At 46.5% G+C, this 15659-nt stretch overlaps 2 protein-coding genes across 2 annotated transcripts in view; both read right to left on the bottom strand.

The window, feature by feature from the left end:
- METTL13 (methyltransferase like 13) overlaps positions 1-2 on the bottom strand; it is an 11874-nt gene extending 11872 nt beyond the window's left edge. The window contains exon 1 of the mRNA XM_019501933.1: positions 1-2. This exon is cut by the window's left edge and continues 211 nt beyond it. The gene's annotated coding sequence lies outside the window, so the exon portion shown is untranslated.
- Positions 3-3938: 3936 nt separating this feature from the next.
- On the bottom strand, positions 3939-11591 carry ITPA (inosine triphosphatase). The gene is made up of 8 exons (XM_019501932.1): positions 11490-11591; positions 10121-10178; positions 9960-10024; positions 8739-8812; positions 7489-7520; positions 6076-6191; positions 5134-5210; positions 3939-4174 (listed from the first exon to the last, which is right to left on the bottom strand). The coding sequence occupies exons 1-8, from the start codon at positions 11541-11543 to the stop codon at positions 4051-4053; spliced, it is 600 nt and encodes a 199-aa protein (XP_019357477.1). The 5' UTR covers positions 11544-11591; the 3' UTR covers positions 3939-4050.
- Positions 11592-15659: the final 4068 nt, after the last annotated feature.

Here is a 15659-nt window from a genome sequence, read left to right as displayed (position 1 = left end):
GAGGGGAGCACGGGGCAACTGCGATCACAGCCCACACTCAGCGGCGCCCCCGGGCGCGCAGCTCTCTCCCAACACTCGATCTTGGAATGTTAGGACTGCATCCGGGTTCGGTGTCTCCCCCATTGGGTCCGCTTCTCGCAGCTGATTGGACGTTCCTTTGTTCCGGCTCTTTCCCTATTGGCTCGTTAGTCCCCCCACCCCTTTTTTGGCGCGAGGTTCCGCAGCCCTCGTGGAGTCGGGTGGTTGTTTTCAACCTCGCTCCTCTGTGTACGTGAAGCGCCCTGGGTCCCACAGCTCGTCAGTGCTCAGTCTAACTTCAGCCCCCTCTGCCCCGTGCTGTACCTGCCGCCCTCTAGGCCCCACAGCTGTGGCTGCGCTGTGGGAGCTGTATCTCCAGGCTGCCCAGCTCTGCGGCTTCGCTTCCCTCCGCCTTCCCAGAGCGGTTTGGGACAGCGCTTCTCAGCGTTTCTGCGCTCAGTCTCCTGGTGCAAAGCCGCCGGGCCCCCTTTAGGCATGCAGGTAAAGGCAGCATGGGGTCTAATGCGGGATCCACACAATTATGCCTTTTGTCTGGCCACATCTGCACGACAGGTGGGATTGTGGGATAACGTATTGGATCCCGTCACGCCTTATCCTCCCATCCTCCCCCCCTCCGCAGGGGCAAGAAGCAAGCACCTACAGCTGGGAGCCACCTCTGCCGAAGGGGCCCCAGCCACAGAGACACCCCCTGCATCCTGGAGACATAGCTACCATGATCTCCCAGCTGCAGGGGTGCATGAAACCTCCTAGGGCTGGGACATCACAGCCATGCCCTGGAGCTGCCAGACCCAGCTGCAGTAGGGAGCGAGTGTCTGCAGCTGTGCGACTGGATCCCAGCCGCTGTGGGGTGCTGCTAGAACCCAGAGTCTGCAGTTGCAGGACTCAGCCGGGGCTGGGCAAGGTGCACCCCTGTGTCTGGAAGCCCACAGCTGACTGGGTTCCCAGCCACAAGGGAGACCCTGTTATGCAGATTGAAGTTGAATAGCAGCCACCTAGGAAGTTACTACACATTTTCAGGTCTAGCTTTATAGCTGGTTGGAGCTTTTCATGACAATTGGTACTTTGCACATGAAATCTGGTCTTAAGGTAATTGTGCAAGTTTTAATGCTATGAAATCTCTGAGGTTATGTTGTAAATTGTATTTGCACACCTAAGGGTGCTAATGTGGCACGCCACCCTGCACCACCCCTTAAAAAAGGTCTCATGGCACCTGAGGGGGCTATAGCATCCTGGCTGAGAATTACTGGGCTAGGGTTAGTCATCTAACCTTGTCGGGCTAGAGCCACAAGCCCTGTGATGAACTGACAGCTGCCCCAGCCTGAGAGTGATTGTCTTGTGAGTAGTTTCTCTCCCCCTTTTCATTTTCTGTTTTCCCCTTCCCTGTTTCTTTTCTTTGCTGTAAGTTGGGTCACTTAGTGCCCCTCTAGACTTTCAGGTAAAGGCATGATAGGAGTTGATGCATGATCCACATAATCACACCTCCTGCTATGCTACACATGCATGGCAGGAGGCACAATTGTGGGGTCCAGCATCAGATAAAAATCACACCTTATTGCTGGTGCAGAGGGAGCCTGGGATCATGATACCAAGCTCCCCCTGTATCAGTAGTAAGGTACCACAGCTGTGAGCCCTGCAGTTGACAAAGCTTGTAGCCAGAGCAGCATTGCATGCACTGAGCCCCATCAGTTGTGGGACTCGTAACAAGGACAGTGGGCCAGGCATGCTTTTTCCCACCTAAGGTTGAGTACAGTCAGAACAAAGGGCACAGGAGCTTTTTACATGGGTATCTACATTACAGACCTCAACAGGATCAAAGAGGGAAGGAGACAAGATGTGCCTGTGGGTGATGGATCTGAAGATATACCTCTTCCCATCTACCCTCATTATCATCCTTCTGCCTCATACCCCTTCTGAACTAGTATGATACCTACCCAGTGTAGGCAACACTCATTTGATGGGAAATAAGGCTTTCTACCAAATAAATACCAGGAAGTTTTTCAAGAGCGCTATTTTTCCTTCTAACCAGAAACACAACCATACCAGGTAATTCTCTCCAATCTATCTAGCCACCTCTCATTCTACCAGGAGTCTGAGGAGATCTAATACAATATTCTGATTTCACACCATTGCTTATGCAAACTTGGCCATAAACGATGACCTATTTGTGCACCTAGATTTTATTGGTGCCTACTATTTGTACTTATAGAATTCTTCTGTTCTTCTAGTGCTGTAATCTAGGTTTACTAGTTTCAGTGCAGAAGGAATTGGAATTTTGATGAAGTCCAGTATTGTGAACGGGGGGGGGGGGGAAAGAGTATTACAACATTTAAGACTCAACAGAATACCAGCAGGGAACCATGGGAGTGTGATAACTGAGGGTACATTGGCTACTGCAGATGCTACAAACAATTCATTTATTAAAGAAGTTGCAGTTTTTTTCAAAGTTGAGTAGAACTTATGACATGTTTAATTCCAGCAATATACAGCAAACCACTGCTGCAAGTTTCTTCTTGATACATGAGTAACCTTGTATTTCATGTCCATGTAGATATGCAAGATGTCAACTGGGACTCAGATACGTTTACTATAAACAAGATGTAGGACATTTTAGCCAGTAAGATTAAAACGCACAACCTGAGAATGGGAAGGCGATTGCTTTAACCAGTAGGGCTGTGCAAAGCTTTGGGTGCTGATTCGATTTGGAGATTTGGTGGCTGAATCTCCAAATCTGAATCAAATCAGGGGATCAGTTTAAAGGTCCAAATTAATCTGAAGGTCTGTGAATCTATTTGGAAAAGATTCGGAGAGCTTTGGTGATTTGGGCAGCCCCCACCTGCTGCAATAGGGTGCTGGACCCAGGCTCCAAGCTGGTAAGTAGGGGGCAGGGGAGAGGGGCCTGGAGGAGCAGGGAGGGGACCCCTGTCAGGCCTCATCTCATGCCATCTCCCCCAGCCCCCCCATGGCTGCCCCGCCCACCTGCCCCAGCTCCTGGCCCTTTTAAAAAAAGCCCCCACTCACTGGGTGCTGCCAGGTAGGGGGTGATCACTGTTGCCCCCCACTGTCCCATGCTGCAGGGGGGGATCTATCATGAGCCCATGAGCCCTGCTCACTCCCCCAGTCCCCACCCCATGGCTGCCCTGCCCACCCTAGCTCTGGCCCTTTAAGGAAATCCCCCCCAATAGCTGCCCCCCCCACCAACTCACTGGCTGCTGCTGCAGCTTCAGGGCTTCTGGGGGCTCACACAGCGTGGGGCAGTGGGGATCACCCCCCTGCCAGGCAGCAGCCGGTGAGTTGGGGCTTTGTTTGGTTTTTTTAAGGGCCAGGAGCTGGGGTGAGTGAGGCAGCCATAGGGGGGTTGGGGGAACAGGCAGGGGTCAGGGGGTTCATGACAGAGCCCCCCATGGGGCAGTGGAGGGTAGCAGGGATCACTCCCCACCTGGCAGCAGCCAGTAAGTTGGGGCTTTTTTTTTTCTTTTTCAAAGACCCAGGAGCTGGGGTGGGTGGGGCCTGTGTGATTTGGAGATTCCGCTGATTATCTCTGAATCAGATTCAGCCAAATCAATTTGGGACAGTGATTCGAATCACCGAATCGAATCACTGTCCCTCGAATTGGCCGAATCCAAAGCGAATACTAGCTATTTCGTACAGGCCTACTATCCAGTAGTAATCTTGTGCAACAGTTGGTTCACTGATCTTATTTCATAACCTGCCAAAATCATGTTTAATAGACCAATCCCACAAAAAACAGAAAAAAAGTTCAGCAAATTGTTCAAACTGGCTGTGAGATTTTAATGATACAAAAATGTTTGTGTGAGCACTTCAGCAATTAAAAAACAATATAGATCTCTTACCTTTTGCAGGTGCTTTTCAGAAGAAAAGAAATGGAAGAACACAACCTATTCATGGCTTTAAAATGAACAGCTTTAATGTACACACTGTACAAACAACCACAAATGGACATTACATTTTACACAGAGCTTTCTGTATGAAGTATGGGCTCCAAAGAAAAAGCTAACTGGGACTGGAGGTGGCATCTGTTGAGTTACTCTGCTGGATGAAGTAATTGGAGAGTTCGTTTAGTGCTCTATAGCGATGAGAGATGGAATTCTTCACTGCTTTAGGCAATTCTGCATACCTGGCGATTAGGAAAAATAAGAAAATTCATAGATCCAACAAAGCAGAATTCTAAACCGTAACTTATTTGGTAATTGTATCCACCTAGTTTATAGTAGCCTGCTGGAAAGCAAATGCCTCTCCATTTGTTCTCATAATGCTAAGCTTTAAATATGCCTTTTATGACCGACTGTATTCATTTTCAGATGTGGTACCCTTGAATGTCTTATATAGACAGAAGCTGCCATCTATGTTGACTATGGGCTCTCTCTCATCATAAAGCCTGCTGTAATGTAATTTCTGCTTGTAACTAAAGCCCATTCTCTTGGCAAGTTCTGCTTTCTAAGCTCTCTCTCTTACCATATTAAGGTCACAAGACTGAACACATCTTAATTATGGAGAAAATCTTACAGTAGAATGAAAGTGTCTCTCAGACCACACACCTGAACCTCTGCTGCCCTGTGCAATCATTTTCACTAACAAAAAGCTACTTCACATTACTGTAAATGACTGCCCAAATTCAGTACAAAAATCGGGTCTCCCATCCAGCCCATTTCTTCTATGTTACGGACAGATGCAGCTTACCTAGGTTCAGATTCAAGTAAAAAAACAAAAAAACAACCAAAAAACTGTGCAGTGAACTTCAACAATCTTACTATTAGCAGCTACTAGAGACAGAGGAACCAGCAGCTGCTTCTCACTAGTCTGTGAAAGGTCCTAAGCTGGAATGATAGGAAACAACAATATGCTGAACAACTTGCTTCTTTTGTCCTAATGTGTTAGAAGTTTGAGATGGACTGAGGTAGGGAGTACTGCTCCACACTTCAACCAGAGCTTCACAGAGCCAGGATTTTATTTGAATCCCATCCCACCTTCTCTTTACCAAAATCTGCAGTCAGCAGGTTCCACTTTATACAGTAGCAAATACTTAACACAAGTTTTGCTGCCTGCTCTTCAAAGAAAACAGAAAAAGTCACTTACGTCTTTTCATAACCATCAGGTTGGAAGCATGGATCCCAGCCAAAGTCTCTGGGGCCTCTGGGTTCAACTATGTGACCCTGCCAATTCAAGGAGGAAGAAATAAAAAGTTTTTCAGCACCTTTTGTAACATTTACCTTCTAGATTCTCACATACTGAAAACAAACTCAGTAACGTTTTACATTGATCCCTGCTTTTTGAAACAACCAAAAGCCCAATGCTTGACAGAATATTAGCATTTTCCCAAGACAAAACCAGTGCAGACTACCAGATTTCAGTGCACCACCCTTTCATACCCATATGCACCCCTCCTGCATGTCCCTCTAACCTTCACTACTGCCTCTGATAAACACATCCATCCTAGAACATTTGAACAGGAGTCAGCCCAAATAAGCCTGCCTTCTTTTACACAAAACATGCTGGGGGATCAGGAGAGAGGAACTGCAACAAGGTTAAAGGCTGGGTGGAGTTAAGGTTGTGGATAGATCCGGACAAGTCAGCTGTGCACCTCTGTTCATTTCTGTGCGTCTCAGTACCAGGAAGTTATGGCCATGTTAGAAAGAATTGAGAGAAAAAGCAACCCCCAAATATGAGTTAGACATAGCTACATAAAAGGCTTTGGGAACTGGTGTTAGCTGACTGTTATGATGTAACAAGACATTTAGCTTATGTAAGGGTCCTGGAGGACTGCACAGGCCACCAAGCTTAGGGAACACCACTGAACATTCAGAACCTTGGGCCAAACCTGGGTCCCCTTGGACACCAAGATAAATAGCCTGATAATCAGAGAAGCTGAACACTCAGCTTCCATGGAAATCTATGGGAGCTGCAGATGCACAGCATCCACTGAAAAAACAAGGTCACATATTTACGTAACTAAATATGGATATAGATGTCCCTATACAGGTGAGCCACCTGTATCTGCACAGCAATCTGAATACCTACGTAAGTTTTGCCTTTGAACAGCTTCACTGGGTCCTCCAGGTTTCCAGAACTAAACGCAAAGGTGCAAACAGCATAGGCAGACTTGTCCTCAAACCCCGCCAGCAGCTTGTACAGTCCTAAGAAACAAAACAGGTATTCTGTCAACTAAATGCCATTGATGAGAAGTGATTTGTGAAGAACTGGGGGAAATGCAACACGTCAAGTAAGTAATATCTGGCAACCTGTGGCTTAGCCTCCTGCATACTGTGCCCACACTAACTAGGGTGATCATATATTACATGGACAAATGGTGTGCCCTGTGGATAATTCAGGAGACCAGCGACTGGGATACTTGCATTCTATTTGCAGCACTTCCAGCAATCTTACAAGGGGGTTAATTATTATTTTCAAAGTGCTGGGAAATCCCTGTGTGTCTAATTCCCTAGTCAGATAATCAAAACCTGTATTCGCTGATGTGCAGAATGGAGGGCTTGATCCTTTTAGCCCATCGCAACCACTTATATTCAACCTTCAAATGCACAGATCCTGTCAATTTCAAGAGTGTTATTAGCTGCAAGGTGCTCCAAGTAATAAAGTAAGGAGCCTGAATCAGGTGAGAGCATGCTATTCCCACAGAAATTAATAGGTGTGCTTGAATCAGTCTAAGTGATAGCTTTAATATAAAAACCATTCAATATAGCCTAATGTAACAGCCATTTTGAAATAAAACCATTTGGTGTACAATGAGTAGGAAACTACACAACATGGGAGGGGGCAAGGAAAAATACATAACTGATGGCAGCATTGCTGAACTCACTCACCATTTATGACTGTAGTGAAGTCATGTGGTCCAGCAAATAATCACTGCACACAAAATGGTTTTATTCTGAAATTGCCATTACTTTCTGAAATAGCTTTGCATGATATGAAGCCATTTGCATGATTTAAATGGATGCCTGCCTCATGGTCTTATGTTCTTGCCTACAGATGTCTTAAGTGGATTCTACTGAAGATTTATTCATCTGATATTAATGACACTGCATCTCCATCACTTTCAGTCAGTCTATTTCCCATTGCACATGCTTGTGACTATTATCTAGCAGAAAGTAATGTCCAGGGATAGACAGGAAGCCTGAGCTGAATACCCATGTAATGATATATTTAGCTGCATGGCCCAGCAAGTCATCAACACAGAGACAGCTGCAGAAGTTATTAGGCAGATGAGCTCATTTGTAACAAGGTACGGATGAAGATGAGGGCTAAGGACAGAGAGGTAGAGAGAAAGAGAGGAAGGAGAACCAGGCAAGGAGAATGGCATGAAAACCTTGAAGGGAAAGAGATCTGTATTGTGTTGCTGCAAGGTGGCATTCTTTCCCAGGAACCTGCTATCATTGATCAGCAAGTGACATTGAACAATAATTCAGAGGAAGATACCTTCTGGTTTTAACTTTTCTAGAAACCATTTTCTGAAACAAGAAAGAGAGAACAAATGTCAGTTGGAAATTACTTTTTGGTCATTGCTATCATCAATGGAAACATTTCTACTGAGGGTTCTCTTCTCACAGTTTTCCTAGTACCACCAATCCTGTGCTATAAAATACCGATTTACCCCTCACACCAGCAAGTCAGGCACTCCTGGGAGTAATACTAAAATCAGTGGAGCTCTGTGCAGGCTTATAAGTCCACCACCTTCAAGTTCACTGTAAAATCTGATCCTGCTTCTTAAATACATGCTTCTGTAGCTCTCTGGCCTAAAATTCTTTTGCTATTTGTTTTCAATCTTTTTCGTACCAAGACCCATTTGTAAACTTTGATGACCAGTACTGACCCAGAGCCCCTCACTCCCGACCTGGTGCCCCCTGCCCCCAAGTGTGTGGGCCACGGAGAGTGTGGGGGGCACAGGGGGCCCCAGAGAGCCCCTTGCAGGCTGGAACTGTCAGTCTCCGAGGGAAAACCCATGGGTTCCCACACTTTTCTCCTTTACAAGAGAATCCATTTTTACAGCTCGATCCATTTTTAAAGTTTGTTTGCGGCCCTTTCACATATTCTTGTGACCCACTTTTGGGTCGCGACCCAGGGGTAAAATAAAAGACAGTGTCAATATATAAGGTAGAACTTTGTTAGACTAGTTAAAAGCCTCTACATTTGGAAATCCTGTTACACACTGAACTACAAGTCTCAAGATTCCCATTATGCAGTAATATAAATCCAGTGACTTGAATTTTTTTAAAAATTATTATAGTAGCTCTCTCTCTGTAGCTGAAGCATAATGGGCAGAATTCCTCCTTGGTATAACCCCTTAATAACTTGGATGTAGTTGTGCTGGGGATGATTTTTCTCCAATCACAAAAGCTGATCCTGCTAGTGATGTCTGAATTGGTGCAAAGATCCATTCATGTGGATTCCTCTGCAAGGCCAGGCCCAATGACAGGTACACGGACAGGGAGCAGCAGTTTGGGAGTACATCATGTCACAAGCAATAATTTTCGAGTAACATACATAAAAACAAGAAACACCCAAGTACAAATTTTATCTCCATCCTCCTTGTCTGAGCTGAAGTTGTAGGAGCTAGAACAACACTAACGTAGAAAAGAGTTCAAGGAGTTTTGAAAGCCCTGCATGAAGCATTCCCAACAATCTACAGTTGTGCAATAAAATGATATGTGAATTTCAGTTTCACTTACATGTATGGTCCTGGGAGTCCCCCCAAGGCATTGAAACACAAGCAAGTGTCTTCTACTATAACAGGTCCCTGGATCTGCAGAGTGGAAGGGATAGAAAGAGAATCATTAGATTTAAGGGGACAATGTGTTTTCCAAATTTGGCTTTTTTTCTTACCACTTTTATTTCCACAAAATGCTAAGAGCTTCATGAAAGCAAAGCACCAAAACTCCTTAAATTTGAGGCTATATATGAGAAAGCAGGTGAAAAAGCCTGTGATTCCTACCACCAATAGCTGGTAGTCGCACTGCCAAAGCAGAAAAAAGTTTTGCTTTAGATCACTGAGCAGAGCTAATCTGAATAATTCATGTGGGCCCCTTCCTTCTTTACTGGGGAATGACAGAGTCTGAAAAAGGAGAGGGTTTTTTTTGCATTTCTACACTGATGTCTTTCATCAGATCCACAATCAAGCTGTCTTTGAAAAAAATAATTTTCTTACAGGCTCTTTTCAAGGCACCCTGTTAAAATCAGAGGCTAACAGGGTGCAACATCATTACCAATCAGATAAGGTAGAAACAAAGGAGCCCTGTCAGTTCATGAACAGGTATGAACTGTGTTCTAGGGATACGGGAGGCCAGAGGACTGCAGATCACACACTCAAAATGCTTTACGTTGCCCCTGTGCTACAAAGACAAGAATACTAATTGCCTGAGATGGAGATCCTTGTAGCAGCATTCTCCCAAACCAGCTAAAGCCAGCTGAGCTGACCTCATTCTCAGCTTGTATCAGATCAGAAAAAGATCTAAGGCAGGCCATCCTCTGAGATGCAGCAAGCCAAATTAATGAAGTTTGTTAATTCAAGCCTTAAGGTAGACCAGTTGCCACCAATCTGTGTCTCTACCACATGCCACTGCATGGCACCTTACATCATGGATCCCCCTGCCATTGATTGCTGCTACACGGCAGCACTACCGTGTTGGTTCTACAGGTCAGATACAGTCCTTTTGTGGGCCAGACCTGGATTCCCCTAAGGGCAGTGATACATTCTTCTATAGCTATATTCAAATATCCTGAGTCCCTTCTGTTGGACCCAGTCAGTTCACGAGCATTTAATTTTCCACTAGCCAAAAAGTGCCTCTTTATGCTTGTTGGTCATAGCAGGCCATTTAAGCAAGACTGTTGATTACTCTGAAGCAATGTTTTAATAAAACCTGTGACAGTGGTAAAAAGAAAAAGCAAATTACCTGTTTTGCAGCTTCCCTGCATTTCTGAATGGAAATTTCATCTGGTTCTCCTTGATATTCTGGTACTGGAAACAAAAAAGTTGGGAGGGAATCATTTGAAAAATGGCTACTAGGCCTTTAAAATGTCAGCAATTAACAAGTGAAAAAAACTGTGCACTTACAGTCAATTTTTTTTGCAACCATACTGTATGGAAACTTATCCCCTAGAATTTGAATGACCTATTTAGAATGAAAAAGAAAGATCCTTCAGATAATTCTGAGGAAAGATGGCATCCATCTGTTCATAGACATCACAGAGAAATTGGACTAGAAGGGACCTCCACAGGTCATCTAATCCAGCTCCCTGCCTGAGGCAGGATCATCCCTATCCAAACCATCCCACACAAATCTATAATCTAAACTCTTTGTAAAACTACCCTGTTAACCCAGATGCAACACAAGACACAACACCCTAACCTGCCCCCACCCCCCGTTACAGAGGAAGGTAATCCCCCACAGTCCATGTAAACTGGACCATGTTATATTTCTCTTTTCCTACAAGACTAATCATGTCTTAAAGGAAATATTTGATTTATGCTGTGGGACAAGAAAGATTTAAAGAAAGAAAGAGACCCCAGGAAGCATGGGCAACTGGTGCCGCCTGAGTCAGGAGGAGCACTTGCCCCCCTCCCCCCCAGTGGCCAGTCAGCAGCTGCGGGGGGCAGGGGGGACGATGCATCCCCCTGCAGCCAATTGTGCCGACCCGAGAGTGCGGGCGGCGCTTCTCCCGGTGCCCCTACTCCCCGGCCGGCACTCTTGGAGTGGCGGGGTGTGGGGAGGGGGGGACCAGTGCTGCCACCTGCCCACCCTGCCAGTGGCCTAAGTGGGGAACACTGGCTGTCAGGGGGTGCACCAGCACTCTCAGGGGGTGCACGTGCATCGCCACTGCCAGGAAGTCTAAGCATTTAGTATCTAAGAACAATGGCAGAGGTTAGGATGTAAACAGCTTGTCTACAGTAACTTTTACATTTTGTAAAGATCACTTGTCTGAGTTTTAGATAAACGCCATGAAAAAAATACTGGACAAGATTTTTATCTGGGGAAAAAAAATCACAGTAGAGTCTGGGTAAAGAAATGCTCAGCAAAGCAGTTTTTTTGGTTGTTTTTTTTTTTGTTTTGTTTTACAGGTAAACTAATTCTGTTAATTAGTGATCTTAGATAGGTCCTCAGCCACATCACCCCTCTGGGTCATGTCCTATAGCCATGCGGTGCGTTTAAAATACAAATCTGCAAGCAGAGTCTTCAGTTTAGCAGATTGTAACTTGGCTCCGAGACACGCACTGATCTGGGAATATTCGGGGAAGAACGCTGCAGGGCAGAGTCCAGACCTCTGCGTGGGGGTTTCAGGCCCAGGTGCAGATGAACGTGACAGACAAAAGGAAACGCCACTCCAAAGGCCTGCCCCGCCCCGGGTTGACTCTGGTCCCCAACGATGACGTTGCCTGAGGTGCCAGAGCGCCTTGCCCCCACCGCCAAACGCCCCTCCTCTACCTCCTCCAGCTTCTTGGCGTTGCCGGTCACGAACACCACGTTCTTACCCGCCATGACAGAGTCCTCCGACTGCGCCTGCGCACACACCTACCAATCACTGCCGGGCAGCGCGTCACCCCGAGCAACAGCCCTGGAAAACCAGCCAATGAAAGAGGCCGCTCGGCGCCAGAAACAAGCGTCTCTCTGAGCACCTTGGGTAATGTGCTGGTGACGTATTTCCGGTAAGAGGGGAGGAGGTGCTGTCAGAAGTAAACAACTTCCGGTTCCTTAAGAGGACATTCGCAGTGGTGAGGGCGGAAGTGTTTCTGCCCCGAGTTTCACGGGACGGAAGTGGGGGGACAGGAATCTGAAGTTGGGCTGCTTCCTGGCTATCCGTGTTCCGAGCGGTAGATGCCTCGTGCTCCAGCTGGATGTCGGCACGGGCGGGTTGTGCCGGGCTGCTCTCGTGCCAATATCGCCTCCAGTTTAAAGAGCTCTTCTTACCCGCTCATGCTCTTCGTTGTGTTTCTTCCAGCCTTCCTTGTTTGCAGCAGGAAACACCTCAGGACCTCAGCCCCGTTGACTTCCTGTCCTCAAGATCTTACCTGTAGAAAGGGGGTGAGGCCTGCGGCACGGGGGCTGCAAGTATACCCCCCGTGTAGCACGCTGCGGATAAGGAGGGGACAGGCCTGTGTGACACGCAAGGTTAACACAGCTTAATGCCCACAGAGCAGCAGTGAGCTACCCCCACCTGTCGTTAGAGGGGGCTGTTGGGTGTGTGCCAACTGAGTTTGGGGGCAGCTGAAGAGGAAACGGATGGGAGGTTTAAAACAAGTGCTCCAGCAGGGGGACATGGAGCAGAACACACTAGCCAGTGCCCACTGGCCCTCCATTGAGTCCAGGGAGCCAGTGGATGCTGCCCAGTGAAACTGGAGACATGAATGGACCAGGGACAGGAAAATGGCCCCACAGTCCCTGGGGACTGTCCCAGCCAGGGCATCGGGGAGAGGACAGGCCTTGTACTGTGTTATTCTGGGATGTGGGCTGAAGCCCACCAAGTAGAGCTATAAGCCCCCTGTGCTGATGGGGGCCACCTAAGGGCATGTCATTGATTGCTTGGGACAAATAAAAGACAACAGGGATGCAAGTGAGGGTCATAAGTTCAAAACAAGTGCTCGAGTCGGGGGAGGACACCAAGCTGAGCATACCAGACAGTGTCCATACTCAAACCAGTCCAAGGAGTCAGGGGACACTTCCCAGTGAAACTGCCTGGAGACGTGAACAGACCAGAGACAAAGGAAATGGCTCTGCAGTCCCCAGGGGCCTTCCTGGTCAGGGCTGCAGGGAGGGTCAGGAAGCAAAGCTGCAGGTATGGCAGAGAACAAGAAGCAGAGCAGTAGATCAGGCAGGGAGCGCAGGGTATGAAGCAGAAAGAAGAGCAACAGATCAAGCAGGAAGCACAGCAGATCAGATGGAGAAAAGGAATCAGAGTGGCACTCAGAGGGCGTGGAGCTAATTCGTGGCACCTGCAAAAACGGTTGGCCCCCACTGATCTAAACCCTCCCATTCTGGAATTTTGCATGTCTCTGATTAACTTCACTGCTCTTCTCTGGCCTTTTGAAATAAAATATCTGCTGTATCCTTTTGTGGGTGAATACATCCAAAGACAGTATTCAAGGTTAGGATGCACTGGTAATACTTGATGATGACATCTTACTATTTTCTGTCCTTTTTTATATACTTTCAAGTATGTTAATTGGGTTTCTTTTTTTAACCATTGTTATGCAACAAGTTGCCCAAAGTTGACTTACATGTTTTTCTTTTCAAAGCTAAGTACTACTCTGACAGAAATGTATGTGTGTGAATAGCTCAAGTGATTTCTTCAAATTGGTGTTTTCTAAATTGAATTTTATTTGCTAGGGGGAAAAGGGTGGTGTCATGGGAGAATGTCAGACTGGGACATTGGAGACATGGGTGTTTCTATGGTCTACCACAGACTTCCTAGGTGACTGGGCAAATCATTTAGTCTTTCTGGGCATTTATATGCATACTTTTTCATTCTGCGGTACACTGGAGATCTGCCACTTGAGAGCAGGCTCAGAGCAGACTCAGTTAATCAAGTCTGCTCTGCATGTGAGCTGACACGCACCATGCTGAGCTGTGTGCAGTTTTATAAGTGGTAAAATGCATCAGTGCGCAGAAAATGGAGACAGTGCACTTTTGAACTAAAGCACCTCCAATGTTTTTTAGTTCAAAAGTACACCACTGTCATTTTCTTAGCATTGACACGCATTTCAACACTTATACAATGCAAGCGTTGCAGCACCGTTTTCACTTTTCAAAGTGCTCAACGCTGCGGCGCTTACATGTGTAAAAATGCCCTCTGTTTCCCACCTGTAAAATGGCATAGCCATACCTCTTTACCCTACAGGTGTGTTATGAGGATAAATGTAGTAAAAATGAAGGAAAAAAGAACTGGGGAAGGGTAGAGTGGTACCCAAATGCTTGTTTATGTCCCTCCCAACTATCCAGCTGGTCCAATAAAAGATATTACCCACAATAATCCTTGCTTCTGATAAAACTGTATGATGTTCAAATGTTACATTTAGGTGAGTCAGAGATATATCTAACAGTACAGACAGTGCTGCCTGGGAACCTCACTTGTTGGTTCCTTTAGCACTTTCTTGCAGTCTTGCCAGTTGTAACTAATGTAAGCATTTTTGCCATCTGCAAGTTGTACCACTTCACTTCTCATCCATTTCTTCAAATCCCTAATAAAACTGACACTGGCAAGCTGACCTGACTTTGTGAATCACAGGGCTTTGGTCTACCCCAGTCTTGGCCCGAATCCTATCATGCTTCCTCCAGCACTTTCATTCCTTTGGCCTTGGGGTCATAAGCTGCTCAGATAACCTAAAAAGGTACATAAGAACCTGACTAGAACAAAGGGCAACATATAACTATCAAATACAGGTGGCCACAGTTCACTGTGGTTGCAGTTCTGCTCTTGAGGCACCAGTCATTGAAAAACATTTGGGACATTGACAGATGTGGAGCTCCTCACTTTAACTCATGGTACTTCACAGGAAGCGCCAGGAGTTACAGCTGTCCCCCCAGCCCAACAGAATTTTGCTGTTGGATCTTGGGGGTTTGGGGTTGAGCTTGAGTTTGGAGTGGCTGTGTGTCTGCAACCTTTCTCTCCTAGCACTGCCCCCACCCCTCCCAGTTCCGGTGCTGTCTTCAGGATGGGAGGGAGCTCAATCTGGGGTTTTGCCCACCTCAGGGGAGCTCTAATCCACCTGTCTCACCCTCCAGCACAGACTGGGCAAACCCCAGATGGAACTCCCTTCTCTCTCTTCTCCCCATCCCACTCTCAAGACAACACTAGGGGAAGGATCGGGCTGCATAAGCCCAGCCCTGCTCCCAGAGTGCACTGACAGAAGTTAATGAAGGCACTTCATTTTGGAGCACCTACATCTGAACCCTCATGTAATGAGGGTCCAGATTGTCCCCTGATCAGGCACTTTTGTAGTGCTCTCCAGTTGTGCACTTCTGTCAGGGCATTGCTATACAGCACTTCAGGGGGCCGACTGCGTGACAAAACATAATTTTGTCCGTGCCTGTAGAGTAGCATACACTTCAGCACTGCAACATGCAGCCCCTGCCATTGATTACAGCCCTTCTTGACTCCCCACATAGCTGATATAACTAACTATTTAATCTTGCCATATGCTCTGAAGTGGTATGCACTGCAGCCCCTAGCATGCAGGTATGCTCCCATGACAAGTTGTTCTCATGCTTCACAACACCGCCACTTTGAATGTTCATAGTGATAGAAGTCAGATCCCCTTGTTCTGTCTCTTTCAGACAAGGACTGTCTTTTAATTCCGTATTTATATAGTCCCTAGTGCAATGAAATTCTAGGTGCCGCTACAGTACAAGTAGCTACTGCTATTTGAGCTAAAGAAGAGTGCTAAAGATGTTAATGGCAGACAAGGTTCTTGGGGTAAACACCCTTCTTCAGGCAAAGGGAGATTCTGCTTGAAGAAGGGTGTTTGTACCCGAAAGCTTGCAAAGAACAATTTGTCCAATTATTTAGTTGGTCTAATAAAAGATATTACATTTACCCAAAGAACCTTGTCTGCCTATGTCCTTAGACCAACATGGCTACAAGCAACACCCCAGAAAGTT

This window comes from Gavialis gangeticus, unplaced genomic scaffold (assembly GCF_001723915.1).
Source record: "Gavialis gangeticus isolate Ggan-Ray unplaced genomic scaffold, GavGan_comp1, whole genome shotgun sequence".
Lineage (NCBI taxonomy): Eukaryota > Metazoa > Chordata > Crocodylia > Gavialidae > Gavialis > Gavialis gangeticus.
The sequence above is the reverse complement of the archived record's forward strand: the minus strand, read 5'-3'. Positions and strand labels throughout refer to the sequence as shown.

Excerpts from the sequence above, each read along its gene's own strand:
- ITPA (XM_019501932.1), bottom strand. The coding sequence starts at position 11,543 with ATGGCGGGTAAGAACGTGGTGTTCGTGACCGGCAACGCCAAGAAGCTG. Across the intron at positions 6,192-7,488 it reads AGAAAAGTTAAAACCAGAAG|GACTGTACAAGCTGCTGGCG; the intron begins GTATCTTCCTCT and ends TTTGTTTCTTAG. Across the intron at positions 5,211-6,075 it reads TGTTCAAAGGCAAAACTTAC|GGTCACATAGTTGAACCCAG; the intron begins GTAGGTATTCAG and ends TTGAATTGGCAG.